General features: G+C 47.9%; 7 protein-coding genes and 1 non-coding gene across 8 annotated transcripts; 4 read left to right on the top strand and 4 right to left on the bottom strand.

Annotated features, from left to right (window-relative positions):
* Nucleotides 1-92: 92 nt before the first annotated feature.
* Nucleotides 93-901, top strand: L228DRAFT_238696 (hypothetical protein; the record flags this gene model as incomplete). The annotated part of the gene is made up of 2 exons (XM_018331066.1): nucleotides 93-274; nucleotides 343-901. The coding sequence occupies 2 exons, from the start codon at nucleotides 93-95 to the stop codon at nucleotides 899-901; spliced, it is 741 nt and encodes a 246-aa protein (XP_018188343.1).
* A 1,200-nt stretch (nucleotides 902-2,101) lies between these two features.
* Nucleotides 2,102-4,155, bottom strand: L228DRAFT_238697 (HSF-type DNA-binding domain protein; the record flags this gene model as incomplete). Its single annotated transcript, XM_018331067.1, has 6 exons — nucleotides 2,102-2,913; nucleotides 2,985-3,054; nucleotides 3,112-3,458; nucleotides 3,511-3,578; nucleotides 3,638-3,736; nucleotides 3,797-4,155. The coding sequence occupies 6 exons, from the start codon at nucleotides 4,153-4,155 to the stop codon at nucleotides 2,102-2,104; spliced, it is 1,755 nt and encodes a 584-aa protein (XP_018188344.1).
* A 3,555-nt stretch (nucleotides 4,156-7,710) lies between these two features.
* L228DRAFT_260924 (hypothetical protein) lies at nucleotides 7,711-9,680 on the top strand (the record flags this gene model as incomplete). Its single annotated transcript, XM_018334293.1, has 4 exons — nucleotides 7,711-7,940; nucleotides 8,000-8,165; nucleotides 8,257-8,690; nucleotides 8,744-9,680. Exons 1-4 carry the CDS (start codon nucleotides 7,858-7,860, stop codon nucleotides 9,678-9,680), a joined length of 1,620 nt encoding a protein of 539 aa, XP_018188345.1. The 5' UTR covers nucleotides 7,711-7,857.
* A 1,045-nt stretch (nucleotides 9,681-10,725) lies between these two features.
* L228DRAFT_247177 (PRTase-like protein) lies at nucleotides 10,726-12,639 on the top strand. Its single transcript, XM_018332582.1, has 5 exons — nucleotides 10,726-10,884; nucleotides 11,180-11,286; nucleotides 11,480-11,795; nucleotides 11,883-11,995; nucleotides 12,090-12,639. The coding sequence occupies exons 1-5, from the start codon at nucleotides 10,849-10,851 to the stop codon at nucleotides 12,157-12,159; spliced, it is 642 nt and encodes a 213-aa protein (XP_018188346.1). The 5' UTR covers nucleotides 10,726-10,848; the 3' UTR covers nucleotides 12,160-12,639.
* L228DRAFT_247178 (actin family protein) lies at nucleotides 12,602-15,597 on the bottom strand. The gene is made up of 5 exons (XM_018332583.1): nucleotides 15,110-15,597; nucleotides 14,902-15,025; nucleotides 14,054-14,831; nucleotides 13,791-13,853; nucleotides 12,602-12,932 (listed from the first exon to the last, which is right to left on the bottom strand). Exons 1-5 carry the CDS (start codon nucleotides 15,422-15,424, stop codon nucleotides 12,779-12,781), a joined length of 1,434 nt encoding a protein of 477 aa, XP_018188347.1. The 5' UTR covers nucleotides 15,425-15,597; the 3' UTR covers nucleotides 12,602-12,778.
* On the bottom strand, nucleotides 13,287-13,387 carry L228DRAFT_t75. The gene has a single exon. It is a non-coding gene; the product is annotated as a tRNA-Phe (tRNA).
* A 130-nt stretch (nucleotides 15,598-15,727) lies between the features above and the next one.
* On the top strand, nucleotides 15,728-17,337 carry L228DRAFT_247179 (hypothetical protein). Its single transcript, XM_018332584.1, has one exon. It carries the CDS (start codon nucleotides 15,864-15,866, stop codon nucleotides 17,157-17,159), a length of 1,296 nt encoding a protein of 431 aa, XP_018188348.1. The 5' UTR covers nucleotides 15,728-15,863; the 3' UTR covers nucleotides 17,160-17,337.
* On the bottom strand, nucleotides 17,288-20,264 carry L228DRAFT_230011 (ABC1-domain-containing protein). Its single transcript, XM_018330522.1, has 4 exons — nucleotides 19,571-20,264; nucleotides 18,139-19,490; nucleotides 17,892-18,021; nucleotides 17,288-17,771 (listed from the first exon to the last, which is right to left on the bottom strand). Exons 1-4 carry the CDS (start codon nucleotides 20,135-20,137, stop codon nucleotides 17,727-17,729), a joined length of 2,094 nt encoding a protein of 697 aa, XP_018188349.1. The 5' UTR covers nucleotides 20,138-20,264; the 3' UTR covers nucleotides 17,288-17,726.
* Nucleotides 20,265-20,488: the final 224 nt, after the last annotated feature.

The raw sequence follows: 20,488 nt of genomic DNA on the forward strand, positions 1-20,488 counted from the left end.
TTTATGAGTCTAATAACGCAAATATTTATCTTAAAATTGCAAAGGCTTTCGCAACGGGCTAATTGACATTTACTCTAGAGAAATTCTTAGCCATGCCAGCGACGACATCTGAAGCAGATATCGTCTTCAACAGAGCCAATGTTGCTCTCGCAAAAAGCCAAAGGCTCATCGCATCCTGGCTTCCTCCGAAGACATCTGATGAGTCTGCAAATGCGAAAACCGAAGAGGATCTTGACCGTGAAGAGCAAGAAATTTTCACGCCTGTGCCGGACCAGTAAGCATTCTTTCAATGAACGACAACTCATATGAATGTTGTTTATATTGACGCTTGATTTCACACAGGCTAGGCCTAGGCGCCCCTCTTCCGAAGGATGTGCCTGATGGGGCCGTCAAACGAAGAGATCTCAGCTCAAACGAGGCTCTTCGAAAGCGTCTCCTTGGAAAGAATGCAAACAAAATACAGTCGAAATCTCTGCCCGCGGTACATGGATCATCGACGCCGTTGCCAGGAAAAAATACTTTGGCGGGCAATAAGAAGGGTGATCTTTCCCGTTCTGGTCCTGTTCACGCGCGCTACAGCGCAGCGACCAGCGACGACGAAGACGATGAGGGCGGCCGATCCTCATTAGGAAAATCGAAGAAGCGTGCTACCAAATCAGAAGAGACGATTCCCAACCTGGGAAGCAAGTCTTTACCCGAAGCAGAAGACGACGAAAGCAATGAAGAGGGCCGGGCTTCATCGAAAACACAGCCTTCCTCTGTCGCGCAGTCTACCACTAGTAGCGTGAAACGCGCCCGGGCAGCGAACTTTTTGGACGAGATGCTCGCAGAAAAGGCACAGAGAAAGAAGAAAAAGAAGAACAAGAATAAGCAGAAAGAAGCGACAGGAAACAATGAGTAGAACATCCAACAAGGGCTGATGGTTTGCATGAGGTTCTAGTCGCCTCAGATCCAGCTCCGATACTATATTGGAATGAATGTCACTCTTGGGGCGACTCTACGGCAAGCTCCCCAGTAATACTTGATTTCAAGCGTCCGGGAAGTTCTAGAGAATTGCAGCCAACCTAGAATACGACTTACTTGGATGTGAGGTTGACTTTCCGCTAGGACAGCCATCCTCAGCGCTGATGATGATGTTCGAGGCAGCAGTATGATTCAACTCTTGCGCGCAGCTCAGCTCATGATCTTAAATGTCAACAACGCGATATTGCTGGTTGGTCATTCAGAGCAACTCAATCTATTTGTCTCTCCGATTGATACCTAGTTCGCCATCTTGTCAGCCAGCGAATTTATACAGGCGCCAGATCAGGCTAGGTCCAAGCTGTTCTGCATGCTGTGCAAGAATTTGCGGCTTGACGATGAGATGTCAAATATTCCTCTGGCGCATTGACACATACTGGCACATTCTCTGCCATTCAGCGGATTGTGAATAGACTTGATATAATTAAATATTTGGATGTCGAAGAGTTTCCCTCCAGACCGTGTCGCTATTAAACAGATAATCGATGCACATGCACAAGACTGCTCCCTTTCGCTTCTGATTCGATAATGAGAATGCTCATGATGGTCAGTCATCCTTGCAGAGGGCCAAGGTCTTCCATTGGAAAAGTGAAATGAAATTCAAAATATGTAGACGCCTGTCGCTTGCTAATATGTTGGTTCCTCTGCTGTCATCCACACATGCAGCGGTCTGTCTGCGCCTCCCCATCTTCATCCTCTCTGAGCCCTCTGTACGAGCTGATAAGAGGAGAAGACGTAAAGAAAAGAAAAATCAAAAGAGCTAAATATGAAGAATGACAGCGCGCTTCCCATTAGGTGGCATATATATATGCAAAGAAAATCAGACATTCCATTCATCTTCAGGTCGACTCCTATCCCATGCGATATTGGTAAGCGCGCTCATCAAAAAAGAAAGGTTCCATATATGGTACAAATCGAGAATTTGGCCGCGACTTTTGATACAAAAAGAAGTGCTATTATTTGAAATCAGAAGCCAGTTGGATATCATTCTGCAAAAAAAATCGTTCTGAATGGCGTAGAAATAGATGCAAAATGCCTTTTTTTTTTCAATCATTGGTAGAATGCTTCGGCGACATTCCAGTTATTGTAATCGCTTGCGCTTTCGATCCTCATTCGCTGCCTCGTCCTCGTCTCTCTCCATGGTATCGGTTGGGTTGAGAAGCGAATGCACATTCGAAGCCATACTTGACCGCCGAGTTGGCGGTCCCGGCGTATCGGTCGCTTTGAGGGGGTATCGTGGCGCCCCGAGGGACCACGCGCTGTCAACGCTCAGAGTCGAGGGCGTCGTGTCATTTGTCAAGGGCGGCGTAGCCTGTCTAGAACCCGGAGGGCGGGGTGCACGGATCTCATAGGATGCTAGCGCATCACGGAGTTGTTGGTCGCCATGATTTGGTGTTCGCTGGGGCGAAGATGGCCATTGCGTGGAGGAATGACCAGAAGCAAAAGGAGAGTTTCCAGGAGGCGGCGCTTGCCAACCGTGAAGACGTATATCGGCAGAAGTATGACGACGTGAGAGGTTGGCAGGCGGGGAGGATGTGGTTATTAAGGGATTTGAGGGGCCCGGCCCCAGCATTGCGTGAGGCGGAGGAGGCGGAGGAGGCACATACGGTCGGAGCGTAGCTGATGACGCCGAGTTGCTGATAGATCCATAGCGACGAGGTGAGGCAGCTAGGTGGGGCGGCATGGGAGCCCGGAAGAAGCTTGGTCGTCCGTTGCCGGCGATTGAGGATCTCCGCGGATCATCTTGTGCGAGCTGCCGTGGCGAAATCGGTGCCGAATCCAATGTCATATTCGAAAAATAGGGTTGCCGGCCGGACAATAAGACTTCGTGCGGGTCTTCGAAGCTTCGCAAAAGATCCGTCTGCCGAGCAACTTCTTTTTGCATCATTGAAACTATGTCTCTCTTAGCCAATGAACGCGAACAAAGGGGAAAAATCGAAGTTCTGCAGGACTAGCTTGCTTACGGTCACGGCGGAGCTGGTGTTCGGGGTCAGGTACTAATGCCATGATTGCATGCGAGAGATCATTATTCCACTGCACCAGATTAGCGTACATTTCCAGTGGTCAATGTAGAATAAAAGGTCGTCGTACCTGGTGGCATCTCAAGATCCCATCGAAAAGTGCTTGGCACTTGGCAGTCATCAAAGCGTAGCCTTCTTCCGTGCGGGCCAATCTCGCACTCATATCGTACATTGAATGCTCAAGGTTGGTCAGCCGTACATCTGTGGTGTCCGGCATCGGCTCAGCAGGTGTCCCCGGTTGTGATGCAGCTCCTTTAGGGCCAGAGGGGAATGAATCCCGATGGATCAATGCATGTCGCGACGCTCGACGTTTTATTTCCCTCAACCCCATAAGATCACCCCGGCGAAAACTGCCATTTCCGTGTTTAAACTCCCACAACGGCGAATCTGGTGACCCGGTTTGGAACACGTCGCTCACTAAGAGAAGATGTGAGTTTGCAGAAGTTGGGATAGAGGAAGTTTGACAGACCTTTATGAAAACCGTACATGTTGAGTTGACGGACAAATGAAGATATATTTGTATGCTTGAAATATTGCCTGCCAGTTGATGTTAGTCGGGAAAGAGGGTTGCGCTCTGGGCGGCTGGTGTTGCTTACGCAAGAACCTTGGAGAACTCATTTGAAGGAGACATGACGAAGCTCTCTCCGGAGGTAGACCATGAAATCAAGTGTGAGATGTTTTGGTCTTCCAGCATACTGTGAAAGAAGCATGAGTACGACATTCAACTTCAACTACCACATCGAATTGGTACGTACTTGTAGAGCTTGTGGATAAACGCCGTCTGTACAACCTTGGGCTGTTGGGTGGCTGCTGCCGCGGCTGCTGCCCCTAATCCCGGACCTGGCCCAGGAGCAGAAGTCCCATTGGTCGACCGACCATTTTCGACAGCGCCATTGTGATTGCTTTCCTGTGCGCGATCTTTGTCGTGATAAGTCGGCACAGGCGGCCTCATCGTAGCTGATGTAGGTGTCGTCACATCCATTGGGTCTCCTCTCGAAGCAGCTTCTGAGGAAGCAATGGACGGTAAAATAGGGATGGTAGTCTTCAAGTTCCCGCCTTGAGGTTGATCACTAGCAGTCGAGATTCTGACCGGGCCCTCGTCCGGCGAAGGCATGTTGATAATACAGGTGCTCGAGAAGCTGATAGCGAAAGACTAGTTCCTCGTCGAACAAATAGACGCGGTGCTCGCAGTCGCTGAGATCTGCGGAAACAAGCCAAGGGAAGCAATGGCAGCCTCAACGCTGACAATTCGGTCGACAGCAAGATACCAGTTCGAAATACGAGTTGAGCAGCATTGACAAGTGAAAAGAGTAATGTGCAGTCCCCTCACACTGTCAAGACAGACCGATATCGAGCCTTGTCTCGATGGCCAACGCGCATTCGACTAACAACCCAGTTCAAGACGTATGCCGATATCAGTCCATGTATTTCCAAGTCGATCCTTGTGGCAACGTGCTTGGCTCAATTGCAGGCTTTGGATTCTGAGAATTAGGGCTGAGGCAGATGACAAGAATGAAAGTAGCTTTTGGTCGCCCAAAGGGTGCGTGTCGAATGGAACTGACACCGGGCCGGTCCGCGAGATTCCTTTGTTCAATGGGCGGATGATGAGGCTGCTGTCTGCCGCGGTCAGGTATTCAATCCAAACCAAGAGGATTCCACAATGAATCAGGTTTGAAGCGCACAATGTTGAAAGACCAACATGCGCCGTGAAGAAGGAGAAGAAGCATGCGTAAATGGCAGGAAGAAAGTGCGTCAAGAACAGAGAGGGAGGCGTCTGGGATGGGGATGGGGATGGGGATGTGGATATAGCGATAACTTACCTCAGGTCGGTAACAGTGGTTAGCTCGCAGTGATACCACCCAGGGCCGCTCGAGGGCCAGACGCGGGCCACGGGCGGCGACACCCTATCGGACACCAACTAACTAACTAAACTTCTACGGGTGGCGGAACACTGAACACACGCAGCTTTAGTTTCCCCTCTAGGATGAACCAGGTGAACGTGCGTGAGTGGTTGAGTAATAAGAATCAGGGCAGAGTCACCGTGTGTTCTTGTCGTGACCAATACAAACGAGTTACGACAGTAATAGTGAGCACGAGAAGGAAGTTAATGTACAGCACAGACACAATTTCCTGCGCCGTTGAAAAGATCGGTTGTGTTCCGTCTCAGGGACGACGGCAAAAAGACACTGAAGGTTACCGGCGGGTACGTTCCCTCCTCGCTCTCCCGGTTCCTGTCCCCTTGTTCCGACTATCTGTCGCGATTGCTTGGGTGGCTGGTTGGTGGATTGAACAGCCGGGCGGGATGCTGATAGCGTAGGGAAAAGAGAACGCAACAGGCCAAAAAGTACAATTGTCAGGGCTGTTGGTGTCATGTCAGAATTTCTCTGCTGTCTTTCTCTCTGTCTCTCTTCTCTTCCAAAATCTCAATCCATGGATGTACAAGAGGGGCGGAAAGGGGAAAAAAAAAAAAAAAAACAAAGCATACTGCTCTGTTGAAGGAGCCGAGCACGCAATTCGAGAGAAAAAAAATGCTAGATGTGCTTCTTAGCTTTCTCTAGAATGGTGCTCGAAGGGCGGAGACGGCGCCGAAAGGCGTTGGCATTTGAGTATGTAATGATATCTGCTTTCCCAATCCCCAGAACCGCGGCCGAACCCATGCCGCCCTAAGACTGGTGAGGGAGAGCTGGCGCACTTACTTGGAGCTTAGCAAAAGGGTAAGTTAATGCATCGTAATAGCTTTGCATAAACAAGTGAGGCTTCCTATTTTTTGGGAGCACTTGTGCTTCACTCTACAGTGATCCTGAGTCACAGTCGCACAATGATGATCTTAGTCTCGTTTTCTCTCCAAGTGATGATGGCTATATCGACAGCCAATTCACCCTTTGAGGCTCATGATTTCGGGCCACCCACCGTCATTCCCGACATGGGGGCAGTTTCGCCATCGGTTGCCGCCGCCGCCGCCATCCTCCCAGTGGCAGGCCATCAATGGCATTTGGTTTCCGCGTGGCTTGCAAGGGGTACAGAGCCGGATCAGCATGTCAAATCTTTTTTTCTGTAACTGACCATCCATGAACGAAGCCTCGGTTTATCAGGCCAAACTTCATGCAAGTAAAACAAAGCACAGTTCAAGAGAGCGCATGACAAGGAGCAAAACAATTTTCCAATCGCTGTTCCTGGATTAACTGGGGGAGAAAGTGCGTGGAGCCAAACCATAACAGATCCCCCCTTGCAGGCGAAAGACATGCAGAACCTTTGCTGCGGGAGGCCACGAGCGGACAAATAAACAAAGAAAGTGGACCATCCCAGACGTGAGTAGTGTTCGGGTTTTTTTGACAACCCACGTGCCAATAGAAAACACTTGCATGCGGCCGCATTGCTTGAATCGCCCATTCAAAAGGCCAGAGATAGCTGGTGTTGACGGGACTTTCTCCGTCCTATCGTGGACACTGGCAACATCACCATAGCAGATTATCACACGAAACACAAAGTGGCTGATGAGCCTTGTTGATTGCCTGTACTTTGCCTGTACCAACAGAAACGTGCGCGATAGGAAGATATCATATGATGACGGGCGTGTCGTGTTCCGCAGAGAGTTGGAATTCCAATTCGATCGGACTCAATTCGGAGAGTAATATTTAAGACTGAACTGGATCCATCGTATCCTAGCTGGGATCACTAAAAGGCACCAGAAGAGAAGAGAAAAGGAAGGCGACGCTTGGCCCTTCAAGACAAGGCAAGAGCAGGGCCAATAAAAAGGCGAGAATTGGACACCCAGGGTCGTGACATTATTTCGGTGTTTAGCTGCTCTGTATCTCCTTCCTCTTTCTCTTTTCTGCCCATGCGCCGAGAGGCAGGTGAGGGAGGCCACCGAGAGTACGTCACATCAGAGTATCCAAAGATGCAGAATGAGGCATGGACCCTGCGATTATCGGACATGACACAATCCAATCATCGTCCTCTTCTGTCCAAAATTCTCCCGACCCGCATTGGCGCATTTGGCCCCTTTACTCGGGAAGGACATGGCGATCTCCCCAACTTCGGTCCGTTCAAAACTAAAGGAACATGGCCCCGCCAGATAAGCTCTGCGACTCCCTGGCCCTTATCACGGCACTGAAGCTAGCCTTGCATTTATTTGCTGCCGCCGTGTCCTAACTGCAAAGGTGCCTTTTGGTGACATCTTAGCTCGGCACACGCATAGAGTGTCTCTTCTAGGAAGCTCACAGAACTTACTCCAGTATGTCGTCGAGCGTACGAAGTAGCTATTAGTCTTTGCTTTAGTTTTAAGCAAGGTAAAGCGACGCAGGCAAGTGGAGACCCCGGGAAAGAGGAGGGATGGTTCGCCTCTGTGCCAAGCTTCGAATTTTCTTCTCATGACTTTCGTTGTGCATGGCATCGTCGATCCGGAAGCCTCACATCCGCCTGCATGCAAACCATCATCCCAGTAGAGATAATTACGATAACATTTATCAGCAAATGAAGTCCTCGCCACTGCACACAAGAATTATGTGGCAATGAGATGTTTTGTCCAACCCGTCCATGGTCCCTCGGCGATTCAAAAGGAGGGCGGTAGCCAATTCAGGTCACGTGATGTTCTCACCGCCCTGGCAGAAAGCAGCGGTTCATATTTGAATGCGGTGATATTGTCCAAAACAAACACCCCCTGCGTGCACGACAGTGACGTTAAAAGAGGCTAGCTAAGGTATATACTGAAGAAGCATTCAATGCGCTACCAGTAACTCCAACAGGAACGTCATCGATATTACCAGATGTTTGGTCTGGGTCTCGGAATCTGTACATCCAGTCAAGCTTGTCAACCATGTGGTGCAACATGTTAAACGACGCAAAAATGCCCCCATGTCAGCTCAAAGAACCATCGGCAAATTTGTTGAGACGCGAAATGTGAGGTAATTTAGATCTTTAACTCGAAGCCTGATACTAAATTGTCTTTCTCCTTCCAGACTTGATCGTTTTGTACAAGGACTGAGTTCATATGAATGGCGATATTTAAAAGATCAACTCAATGCACGGACGTTCCAACAAGACCCCATGGCAGTACTGCCACTAGAGATAATTTGCAATATTGTTCCACACGTCAGCCCTACCGATGTAGTTCGATTAAGAAGGGTGCGTGCCCTTTCTATCCCTTGTCCTGGAAGATCCGCATTTAATCAAGCTTTCTTGCGGTGATTTTATGGCTTAGATTAAACATCAACAGGTTTCACGGTTATGGCGGACCATGTTAAGATCAGACGTAATTTGCGCCGCAGTACTCGAAACGCAATTGGCTGGTGAATGGGAAACGCCCTCCCAAAAGCGCCGACAAAATCATGCCCGGGTCTATAGCTTGGCGCAACGTCGGCATGCATTTGCCCATGGAAGGCCACACAGCGTGATAAAGGTCGACACTACTGTTGATCTATCGGGGCACTCCCATCTAGAGCAGACTGAATATCGTCCACGGCAGCTGAGATGTGCAGCATATTGCCAGGGCAACTTGACATGGATTAGGAAAAGCAAACAAAATGATAGCTCTTTAATGGTCTTCTTTTTATTAACCGGAAAGAGCCACGAAATTCGGCCAAGACAGCGTGAGCGGCTGCTTTGGGCCACTATATCGGAATCGCTCGCGGCAGCGGTGTCGATCATGGGGTAGTTCAATGATCTTGTATAAGACTAAATCATTATGGCTAATGATCTACTAGGATTTGTTACGTTTACGATTTGGAGAAATGCGAGCAGCATTCTTTCCGGTTGCCGTCAATATCACTCTCCAGCTTTACCAGCAAAGGGACTTTGGTTGCTGCGGCCCTGCGCGAGAAACCCCATACTGTTATCATCTGGGACCTCAAAACAGGCCGAGCGCGGTCCTTTGACGGCCTCGATGCATTTTACACTATCGTCCTAGATCCACAAAAGGAAACCCTATTTACTTTCGACATTCAGTGCCTTGACACGGAGCGAGCAACATTAAAATCGAGGGAAATGAATTTCAAAGGCGAAAAGCTTAATTCTAAGGAATTTTCCCTCGATATTTGGCTGGACGAAGTCACAAATGGGGATATTTCCAACTTGGGACAAGCAAACTATGCTCGAGGAGCCTATAGCTCCTTTGGTGCCGTCCCATATGATGCCAATGGTCGATATGTTTTGCATCGGTTGGTTAAGGCTGACCTAATAGATTTTACACGCGTCGAATATATCGCAGTGTTTGATACCAAAAGTCATAGCTTGGAGATCAATGAACCACTACCAGTACGCAAGATTTTGGAGCGGGATTTTATTCCTGATATCAAACATGATCATTGCTGGAACGATGTCGTTTACTACCTTGGTTGCGCACACTCCCCACTGCCTTTATCATTTGTCAGGGATTTGCATGAGCCTTTCACATACAGCGTCTCTAGGCGGAGTTTCCTGCAAACGCCCAATTTTTCGTTTGACAGCAGACGCAGATTTTTTTCGTTTCTTGATGAAGGTGGCGAGGAGCTCGACGATCAGCTTCATGGGGATGATGAAGATGACGACTATTCAGATGATGTTTTGTCCAGCGCTGACGGTGCCTTTATGGTTGAAGCCAACTCAGAGGAGTTCACCATCTGGTGTTTTGATGAAGACTTTGCAAAATATGAAGTTACCTAAGCATCTCACGCGGGGAATATTTTTCCTTTGGTTATTTTTTTCTGCACCCTAGGGGTCATGTTCCCGCTATTTCTCGAACACTTGTAATGCTATAATTCCCCTTATTTTTTTTATCTTGTATTACCAAGAATTTTGGCTATAATGGTCAGTCCCCAATAAATGCTGTGGGCACTCCAGCAGGATGAGGTGAAAGAGAATGTTGAAACTGAGTCTTTTCTGCTTATTGTGTGATTTACTGGGGTGTACTGTGGGGTTTGGCAGTGTCGTGACATTGCTGCTGAAGGGTATGACTGGTACAATTTATCTTGCAGGATATTAATAAAAATAATTAATCAAATAATTAATTAAGTAAATAGGAAAAATAAAATCAAATTAAAATGATTACATATATTTAAATTTAGTTAAAAATATCGACCAAATAAAACAAGAAATGCAGAACTCGTGAACACCAAAGGCCGAAATTGACTGATTGACGCATACCTGGTATCAACTGTGTTTATTCCTCTAGTCAGGACTCCGTCAACTTTTGGAAGAGAAATCACTTTCCGAGGAAAAGAATGAGACCGACTACGCCTGCAATTTCGCATGCATGTTTCGTTGACAAATATATTTGTCATTCGTATGGGGATAAATGGTTAGTCCCTGAAAACGACGGGAAAATTTCGGGGGCGGCCGATGGGGCATCTCCAGAACAGTAAAAGGTTAGAGAAAACGTGCCCTCAGTATCATCGATATCTAAACCTAGAGGCACCGAGAAAAGAGGCCTAATTTCCAAGCTGCAATGCAAAGATTAACATTTGGACAAATCAATGAAATTTGCTTGCATTTTCTGCAGTAAATGTTGTATTTTCTACATTTAGGGCGGGGCATCAGGGCCCCATCGGACGAGTGTCAGGACAAGTCCGACGATACAGGAACACGAGTTGCCTGTTTTGGTTTAGATTTTATAAGCGAGCCAATCGATTGTTCGCATTAGCATTCAGACGTCAGTGCATCGCCGAGCCGCCAGCAAAAAAAGTGTCGGAACTCTCCACCTCGATTTTGCTGCAGTTTATTGTTGCGACCGTTTTATTCCTCTCCACCTTTTTGAGTCTCGTGTTAACTTTTTTCTCTTGCTTTGCTACTGTCTGATTTGTGCTCTTTGCATCTATTCACATTTAGAGACAAAATGTCTGTCCAGAAGGTCTACGCGACGTATAATCAGGTAGGTGAATTTCCTACTTTCTATTTGCTTGTGTCCTGGCGCTAGTATGACCACATTCGCTATCGCTATCGTCACACTGTGAAGATTCGCGAGGAGTATAATGTTACTGCTTGCCTTGATCGAACAGATTCAAGTCGAGTAAGCTTTACAAGAAGTGTGGGACAGAGCACTTTGGGGTCGCAATGTAGCTGTACAGACTGCGTACCTCCCCACCGTTTGACAACCTGAGAGGAGGGGCAGCTGTTCAAAGAAGACTAGACTGAAGAAGGTGTGCTGACATGTCTGTTTGCTCTAGATTCACAAGCTCTGCCAGGAGTCCGCTCCGCAGATTCTTGAGGAATTCAAGCCCAACCTTATGATCGCCATTGGCGGTGGTGGTTATGTTCCCGCTCGTATCCTCCGGTATAGACACCTCCCTAGGATTTTCCCTGTATCCACAGCTATACCTGTATCCCACAGCTATATCAGTATTCCACAACCATATCCCTGATGCATTGGCCCAACTTGGATATTGCAGTCATTAGCAAAGCAAATGCTGCGCTACACTTAAACTCACATGAGATGAGAATGAATCTGTGTCTAATACGGCGATTAGATCCTTCCTCAAGCGCCCCGGCAGCCCAAACATCCCTATCCAGGCCATTGGTCTCTCGCTGTACGAGAACCTGGGCACGGCCGATGACCCTGTCGAGACTCCCGGCACCAAGGTCACCCGGACACAATGGCTGGACATGAGCAGTCTGGAGATGGCCAACTTGATTGGCAAGAACATTTTGATCGTCGACGAGGTTGACGACACTCGCACTACCCTCGAGTATGCCGTCAAGGAGCTCCAGAAGGATGTTGAGATTGCCCAGCAGCGTCTGGGCCGCACGGGCGAGAAGACCAACTTTGGCATCTTTGTTCTTCACGTACGATTTATTCCTAAGCTCACAGAGCCACATGGTTCCTTGCATATGACTACATCTCGAATCTGTAGGAACTAACAATTTGTGCAGAACAAGGACAAGACCAAGAAGGGCGCCCTCCCCGAGGACATGCTCAACGAGAACCGCTACGTTGCCGCCCGTACGGTTCCCGATGTCTGGATCTGCTACCCTTGGGAAGCTACGTACGTATTCACCTCTATTTTCCATCCCACTCATTTCAAATTCTCTACTCCTACTATCGATTTCTTCAAGCAATATACTAATTGGTACGAATAGTGACATTGACGAGCACGACCGCCTTGCCCACGAAGCTGAAAATGGCGGCAGCTCCGTCCAGCTTCAATAAATGGCTAAAGAAAAAAAAAGAAATCAGAAAATGTTCATCCCGAATAATCCCCCTCTTTCTACACCAATACCACAATTTTTTTTCTTCGCCCAGAATTTTGCAACAGACCTCGAGAAGTATATAGAGCAAAAGAGCCTGGATCTTGGAATGTCGAACGTGGAACGTTGAACGTTGAACATGGAACGCAAAGCATCATCGCGCTACTAACAATCGCACACCCCGCCATTCACGATTATATGGTTCCAGAGTCTTGTCCCCTTTGACCGAAGAACATTCAAGCGGGCCGGATCATACGTCGTGTCGGTGAAGATGGGATGCAAATCAAGGACAAAGGACATTGGAGTTTCATATGGAAATAACATTCTACCCCCAGAACACTTTACTTAAACACCCCCCGGCCCAGATCATACGCTTGCTTAATGTCGATAATGAGAAAAATAATGCCAATTTCATATTCTTTAGTTTTGATACACGCTAAACACTTTTGAGCCATCTTGTCCCTGTTTCCCATCTCCCATGAAATTAAACGCCGCTTTCGAACGCCAGATATATCTTTCTGTATCTACACCACGACATCCCATTCCGCCATTCCACCATACCAGCACATTGTGACAGATCATCACGTGGAAAACTGTCCCGCGCCCAGCCCAAACTTTTTCGCCAACCACCCACTGCCGTGCTCCTGGTACTCTTGCCTCGTGACGACAAGATGCTTAAGCGCGTCGCGGTTCGTAGCAAGTCGTGCACCACCTGTCCATGTCGATTTTATAGGACTATAGATAGTTAATTAGTACCCATTTCGTTTCATTTCATTTCATTTCTTTTGGTTTTGGTTTTGGTTTTGGGTTTGTTTTGCTTCTTTCATTCGTCCTTTTCCTTTTCTTCCTTTTCATTTCTTTCCGTCCGCGAGCCAGGCAGGACAGAAAAGTGATATAAACAACAATCTTTTGTTGAAACCATGAACTGAAAAGAAGTGAAGAGGCGTGAGGTGAAGCGAAATGAAATGAAGGAGGAAACGAAAATAAAAAGAAAGAAATAATGAAAGATTGAAACGAAATGAAACAAAAAAATAAAATAAAATATGTTATAAAAAAACAACATTTAAAATAAAAAGAATAGAAAAGAAATGTCGTCTCTGTGGATCGAACACAGTACCTCCAGATAACGCGCTGCGTTAAAGACAGAAGTTGACTTCAGTCTGGCGCTCTCCCAATTGAGCTAAGACGACGAAACGACTTGTTGGAAAAGCGGGCGCTAAAGTCGTTTATGAAACCAAGTTCGTAGTCGCCTCGGTTTCGAATGCACAGCTCTTGGGAGAACTACAGAAGCTCAACCGACGAAGCTCAAGAAGCCCAACAGACGCTCGACAGAAGAGATGCGATGCGATGCGATGTGATGGAACAGCAGATAAAGGTAAAGAATGGTAAATAAAACAAAATAGAAATGAAGGGAAGAGAAAAGGGAGATAAAGATCAGGAAGAAAAGATAAAAAAGTAATAACGTAGCGTATACTAATAATGAGAGGTAGAAAAGAAAAGAAAGGAATAAAGACGAAAAGGAAAGGAAGGAAGGAAGGAACAAAAGAAGAAGAATGGGGAAAAAGAAGGAGAAAAAGGAGGGGAAAGACGTACTCTGCTGATTTGACGACTCGGGTGGGATATTTACTTGGTGCGAGAGCTCGAATGTCGTGTTCTCTGTTGCGCGCGAAGAGGTGTTAGTAGACGGTATGAAATGAAAATGGAAATGGAAAGAGTGAAACAGAAAAGAATGGAAAAAAAAAGAAAATAAAATAAAAGGGAGAAAATAGATGAAAGGAGGACAAACGGAATAAGGAGAGGAGGATAGATAAATACAAAAATGAAACTGATAGATACTGGGGGGCAAAAGGACGTACAATCTTTCGACAAAGCCACGAATATTTGCATTGCCACCGACGACCATAATATTGGCCAGCATGGCCGGCCACAACGCTTCAGGCAAGACAGACAGACACTGCATGACTGCGCCCGGAATGCCTGCTTGCTTCATACCCACGTCTCCCGGGCTGAATAAGAGCTCTGGCACCACGAACCGCTCATTGCCAAGGGTCATAAAATCCTCTGACTTGCCGCCTGCTGCGCCCGCGCCGAGCTTGCGCAGCTTCGCCGCATGCAGGGAGTCGTGAGGGCGCATGTAGCCTTTGGAATCGATATTGTAGTCTGGCAGGACGTAATCGATTACGATATCGTCGTCATTCTTGCCGTCCCTGTCGTCGTTGTTGTTCTTGGTACTATCATCGCGACTATCGTTGTCCTGATGTGATCGCCGTCGCGGCCTGGACGGTTTTCTGTTTCTGTTTCCCTTCCAAGTACCCTCTAGATCGCGACTGAAATTGCTGCTGACAAAGGAGACGGCTTCCTTGACTTCATTCATGAGATGCGTCTCGTCCATCATGTTGTAGTGGCGTACTGAGACAAGCTCTTTGAGGTAATTTGTCAGAAACTTGCCGCCGATTTCGAGACGGCGGATCGCAGTGTTGATGGGCTGGCCGCGGTAGAGCGGCGTAATGGTTGTATGGGAAAAGCCAGAGTCTACCACGAGCAGACATTCCGCAGGAGCGATGGGAGTGGTATCTTGCTGTGGAGGGTCTTCGAAAAGCGAGCGCGTGTCGTTGTATGCGTTTAGAGAGGGACCTGGAACCTGTCAGAGACTTTCGGAGACTTGATAGAGGGGGAGTATCAAGGGAAGCCGGTCAAGACGTGCCTATACAGCGGTAGTATGATGCGAATTCGTATTCTTCAAAGATAATTTGATCGCAGTTTGTCTGCAGGATAGGAAGAGCGTTCGGTGCTTCCGTCAGAATCAGATTCGTGTCGTGGGGATCGCACTATCGGCAGAAGGTCAGCATGTCTTTCATATTCGAGGATGAATGCTGTCCTCCAAGTCCTATGGATGGATTTTTTTTGCGCACCTTAATCGCTCCCTTTTTGTCAAACAGCGAATGATCCCATATTTCTTTTTCTGCTTCCCAATTCACCGGATACCCTTTCTCGACTGGTCTTCGAAACGCCATTTCGCCAAAGTCGCGGCACTTGTCTAGTTGTGCGCCTATCCAGATCTTCTTGTCGCGACTGCGCGTCATGCAGTTTGGAATGACATGGCATTCTTTCGACGCGTCCGGCGTTTCTGTCGTCGCATATCCTGCTTTGATAGTGTATCCTCCATTATCCACGACCAAGGTTCGCTCTGGCAGCGCTCGGCCAGCGCTGGCTGGCTGTCGAGGCATGCTGCTTAAAATATGTTCCTCGCCGTCTTCCGCAGCCTCTGAAGTCCCTTTCAGCGGATACTCTCAGGCCTTTTATAAACAATTGAATGAATATGTGGCAGAAAGACCTTGCCAGCTGCAAGTGAAGTGAATCCTCAGGACCTACAAAATATTCGACGGCTGCCAAAACAATTGTCCACCTTAATTGCAGCGAACCAAGGGACCAATTCCAAGTTAGTATGACGGAGCGGAAAACTCCGCCCCGCTGACCGGGGTCTCAACTGTAACCCCCCGCTAAATTTATTGGAAACTCCGCCAAACAAATCACAAAATTTATACCTGGCCGTTTTCGAATCCTCTCACAATCGCGAAGAGTCACAATTATAATACCTCAGACTCTCCTCTGGTCAAAAAACATTGGTCTGAGTTGAGAAGAAGTCCAGGATCTGGTTTCGCAAAAATGTCTTCCACTTCAACGAGTCAGGTCGGAAAAGACTTGCAATCTCTCCGCAGCACCGTTGAGTCAACACTTGGATTATTACAGCAATTCCAGACTTCTCTCAACCTGACTGCTACTGCTTCCACCGCCGTCAACGGGAACAAAAACGACCATAACGACAATATCGAGAATCAGACGCTTCCCAATGACCTACCTAACCCTCTCGACGTGCTGCACACAGCCGGCACTCTTCTCAGAGCACACACGACCAAGCTCGGGCTGCTCATGATCAACAAACCATTTACTCCGTCCGCAATCACCACCGTGTTGCGCGAAGTCCAGACTGGATGTCTGCCAGCAATAATGGGCGCTGTGGAAATATGCTGTGCCCAGAACGAGTCTACATCCAATTCGAGCTCGAAACCTTCGTGCAGCCAGACTCTCCAGACCGAAGTCCGCGCCCGCGTGCGCCGCGTCTTTGCCGAGCTTCCTCATCTTATGCACGAAATTCTGCGCATTGCTGAAGTTGGTCGTGGTACTGCTGCGTCGCCCGCGTCAGCTGCTCCTTCTCGGCAGGCTGGGGTCATTCACGGAGGAAGCGACAGCAGAGACAGTCTGGCCTCTACTGGTGTCGTCTGGGACGCATGCGATTCTCTGATGGAGCTGCGCGACAAGGGCCTCGCAGGAATTGTCGTCAAGAAGGCAGAAGGATACAGAGACATGCTCAACGACGCGATCACCGAGTTGCGCGAATGGTCCGAGGAGGTCGAGTCGTCGGACGATGACGACGAGGACGACGACGAGGATGATGCCGAAAATAGTGATGATGACGAGGACAATGCTCAGGCCAAAGATCTGAAAGACGAAGACTTTGACGATCTCTTTGCCTCGTCGAACAAGTTGCCGAAAAACGACACGAAACTTCGCGCGCAGCTAGAGTCGTCGCTGAAGAAGCTGAAACTGTTAAGTACGCTGTATCAAGCGCTTATCAAGAGACGCTTGCAGAGTGTCCCGACTGAGTCTACTGTTGGCACTGATAGTGGAGAGGGAGAGGCAAACGGTGATGCGTCCAGAGAAGACGATATCAATGCGACGATTGATGCTCTTATGGCCAAGCTGAAAGCTATTCCCGACGGGACGGACGAGCTGGCTAATGCATTTTACGAGCTGGATGGCGAAGAAGCTGCGTCCGAAATGGACAAGTGTGTCAACCTCGCCAAGGAATCAATTGCTCTCGTGCGGACAAATTGGGTTGGAGGAGGAGATGAGTTCACCGCCTGGTCAGCAAAATGGATTGAATTTGTTGAGAAGGCTTGAAATGCTTCAAGATTTGCGTCTCATGCCCTTTGATCTTGGCATATATTGTAGTGCATACTAGGCTCGTCAGTTTTATTGAAGAAACGAAAAGCAAAATTCGGATTGCAAAAGTCATAGATTACGATATCCTGGATCAAGAAAAGAATGGAATTGTTATTTCTGCTTGAAAACAGGCCCAAATCATTAAACGCCATATTCAACTCGTCTAAGCCTGATATGATATAATATGAGATGACAGTGCACGTGTACATGTGCATGCTTAGGCTGCTGGCTTGCGTGATAGTAGAACGACCCAAGCAATAACCAAAGAAAAAGGAAAGGAAATGGAATAGAGATTAGAGGAGACATAATCAAGCCAAGATAAATGATTCTAGACCTTGAGGCTGTGAGAATGAATTGAGCGTAGTTGTTCTTGGATTCAATCCCGTGTGCATGTCGCTCTGCTTTCATGATAATATAATTTGCACACTAGGGAGAGACATGCCTTGATATCGCCGCTATAATTCAGGAACTAGGCAACGAATTCCTTGATGTCAACTCCGAGGATGGGACGGAGAGCATAGAATTCTATATGTTAGGCGATAATTGATCGTATTTGACGCAGCGCTCAACCTAAGTTTGTAATCACATATTAGCATGAAATACCGCAACAAGGTTATCAGCTTTCCAATCAGGAGTAAAAGATAGTAGCACAGATGATTAATGAATGTAAAAAGTATATGGTTGACTTACATCTGCTACCGACGCGCGAAGCCACCCACGGGCCTCAAGTCCCACCCAGACCTTGAGCATTGATATATCTCCACTGCGAAGCATAGAGCCACCGCTCTGTGCGCCGAGCTGGCGCAAAATAGGCAGTGCACTATAGATCGTGTTAGCCCAGAAAGTGAGAAACGAAATTGCGTAGGGTTTCAAGGTCAAACTGAAGATGCAACGTAGCACGTGCAATGAAACTCAAAAACATGACATTTGAACATACCTCTTGAACAGATCGAGATTGGGATCTAAAGTGCGTCCAATGCCCTCCAATAGCAGACAACTCAAAACGACATTGACGAAATCTCCTTCAAGTCTAACGTGATGTGTGCGAACCATTGACAGGACTTCATTGAGAACATCTCCGATCTTGATATTTCCAAGGGCAAATGTTCTAGACTTGATGCCGAGAACTAGATGCTGCATCTTCAGAGCAAATATCTCTTCGTCAATGACCGCATCGGGCTGACGGCATCTCTCAACCATTAAATGCCCTGCTCGGTATCCATCGAATTCGGCAATTGCTTTGAAGAGATCGAGAAAATTTCTACGATTCATCTCGTTAAGTTCTGTGACAAGGCCAGTGTCTATGAAAATTAGTTGCGGCCTGTATCCTGCTCTTTCAATATTGGCTAGCTCTGCAGTCCACGCTTCAGGATCGTGCCGATGCGGGATCAATTGGTGTGACACTTCTTCTGTGACGTCTACAGCTTGACCGGGGTTTTGAGATGAAGGATCTGTACCATCAGGCTGGCGCCTGCGAAAATCGGGCTGCTCTGATTTGTGGAAGCGCACCATAATGTTGCCAGGATGGAGGTCTGCATGGACAAAGTTGTCAATCAGCAGCATGCGGAGAAAGGCATCAAGGCCCTCGTTCGCCAGGTCTTGCTCGAAATCGCCGCCACCATTTTCGAGAAATGCGGATAATGGGATGCCATTGGCATATTCCTCCACAAGAACTTGCCTTGTGGTATATTCAGTATAAGGGTATGGAAACCAGGCTGTGGTCCGCGCCCTAAAGTTTTTTCGGAACATGACCAAGTTGGCAGCCTCAATGCGAAGATCGAGTTGGAGTTTCATCATCTCCCCGAATTGTGCCACCTCGTCCGGCAATGACAACCATTCCATGGTCGGTATGTAGTTGATGAGGGCGGCAAAGAAGCCCATTATACGGAGATCTCGCCGAACGACACGTTCCACAGACGGATGCAGAACTTTGATCGCGACATAGGACGAGGGAACCCGCTGAGGCATGCTCTTCACTAAAGTGTCGACATTTTTTCGGACCTTTTGCCGCAGGGTCTTCTGCTCCGGCGCATCGAATTTGGGATCGACAGGTATAGCGAGATCAGGTTTCAATTTGGCGCGGTATACCTGAGCAATGGCGCCCACGCCGAGAGGCTTTTCTTCAAACTCCTCGAAAATATCATCAAACGGCCGACCGTTGAATGCATCGACAATGGTACGTTTTGTTGCTGCGAGCGAGTGGGCCGGAGCATTGGAATGCAGCGAAGACATGATGGCGCATAATTCGTCTGGAAAAATGTCGGATCGTGAGGCGGCCCATTGTCCTAGCTGTTTGAGCCTTGTCAGAAATGCTTCTGCTCATCTCTCCTGCAGATGTGTGCCATATCTGCTGGCACGGGATTTCTCACCTTGATAAAGGCCGCTCCAGCCCGTTCCATCGAGCTGACCAGGAATGCATACCACCATAGTGTTCCACTTCGTTCATCATCGCGGTCTTTATTCCGACGTCCAAACCAGATGACTGGTACTGTTAAAATGACTGGAACGAAAATAAAGACAAGGTGAACGAATCGTAATCCGGTAGCTATAGGTTCGATGATATATGTGTCTAGCCAGAAGTATATTGTTCGTCGTACTCGACGCGACGATCGTAAAATCTTTGGGACTGCCTCATTTATCTCTTGGCGTGAGGCTTCAAGCATCTGCTGTTCTCCAGTCTTGCCTTGCTCCGAATGCGTTTCGCTCAATTGAACAAAGGCTGCAGGACTGAGGGCACCAAGTAGGAGCGTACCGGCCCATGGAGGCCGTCGAAAATTTCGTCTTGCGCTTCCCCATTGTGATGACCATCCATGCTTCTGCCCTCCATATTGGTGTATTGAAGATGTGTGAAGAGGCCGGACTCGGGGGATTGTTCGCGCAAGACCCTGGAATCCCCGATGCAGACCGAACCGGGAGAGGAGGAGGGTGCCCCTCATCGTCTCCTACTACGCGTCGCTTCCGGGTGGGATTAACAAAAATATTCATCCATTATTGTCGGGAAGTATGGCGGTTTGAATGCGTTACTAGGAGCCACGCAAGCTCTTGAGCTGTTGAGCGCAAAAGTGTATCGGAACGACGGGCTGTTGACAGCCGACGTCATGGACATTCACAGTGAGCTGTGCAGCCTGCTCGGCTCCTTTCACAGTTGCAGCCATAACGATCATAATTACGTTGACCAATCCATCAAGGAAATTTCCCCCGAAAAAAAGAATTGGAACAGTTAATTAAGGTAGATTTGGAATTTTTATTATTTTAATAATTGGTTTTTTTTTTGTTATTTTCCTTCT

This window comes from Xylona heveae, assembly GCF_001619985.1.
Source record: "Xylona heveae TC161 unplaced genomic scaffold L228scaffold_5, whole genome shotgun sequence".
In the NCBI taxonomy this organism is placed as follows: Eukaryota; Fungi; Ascomycota; class Xylonomycetes; order Xylonales; family Xylonaceae; genus Xylona; species Xylona heveae.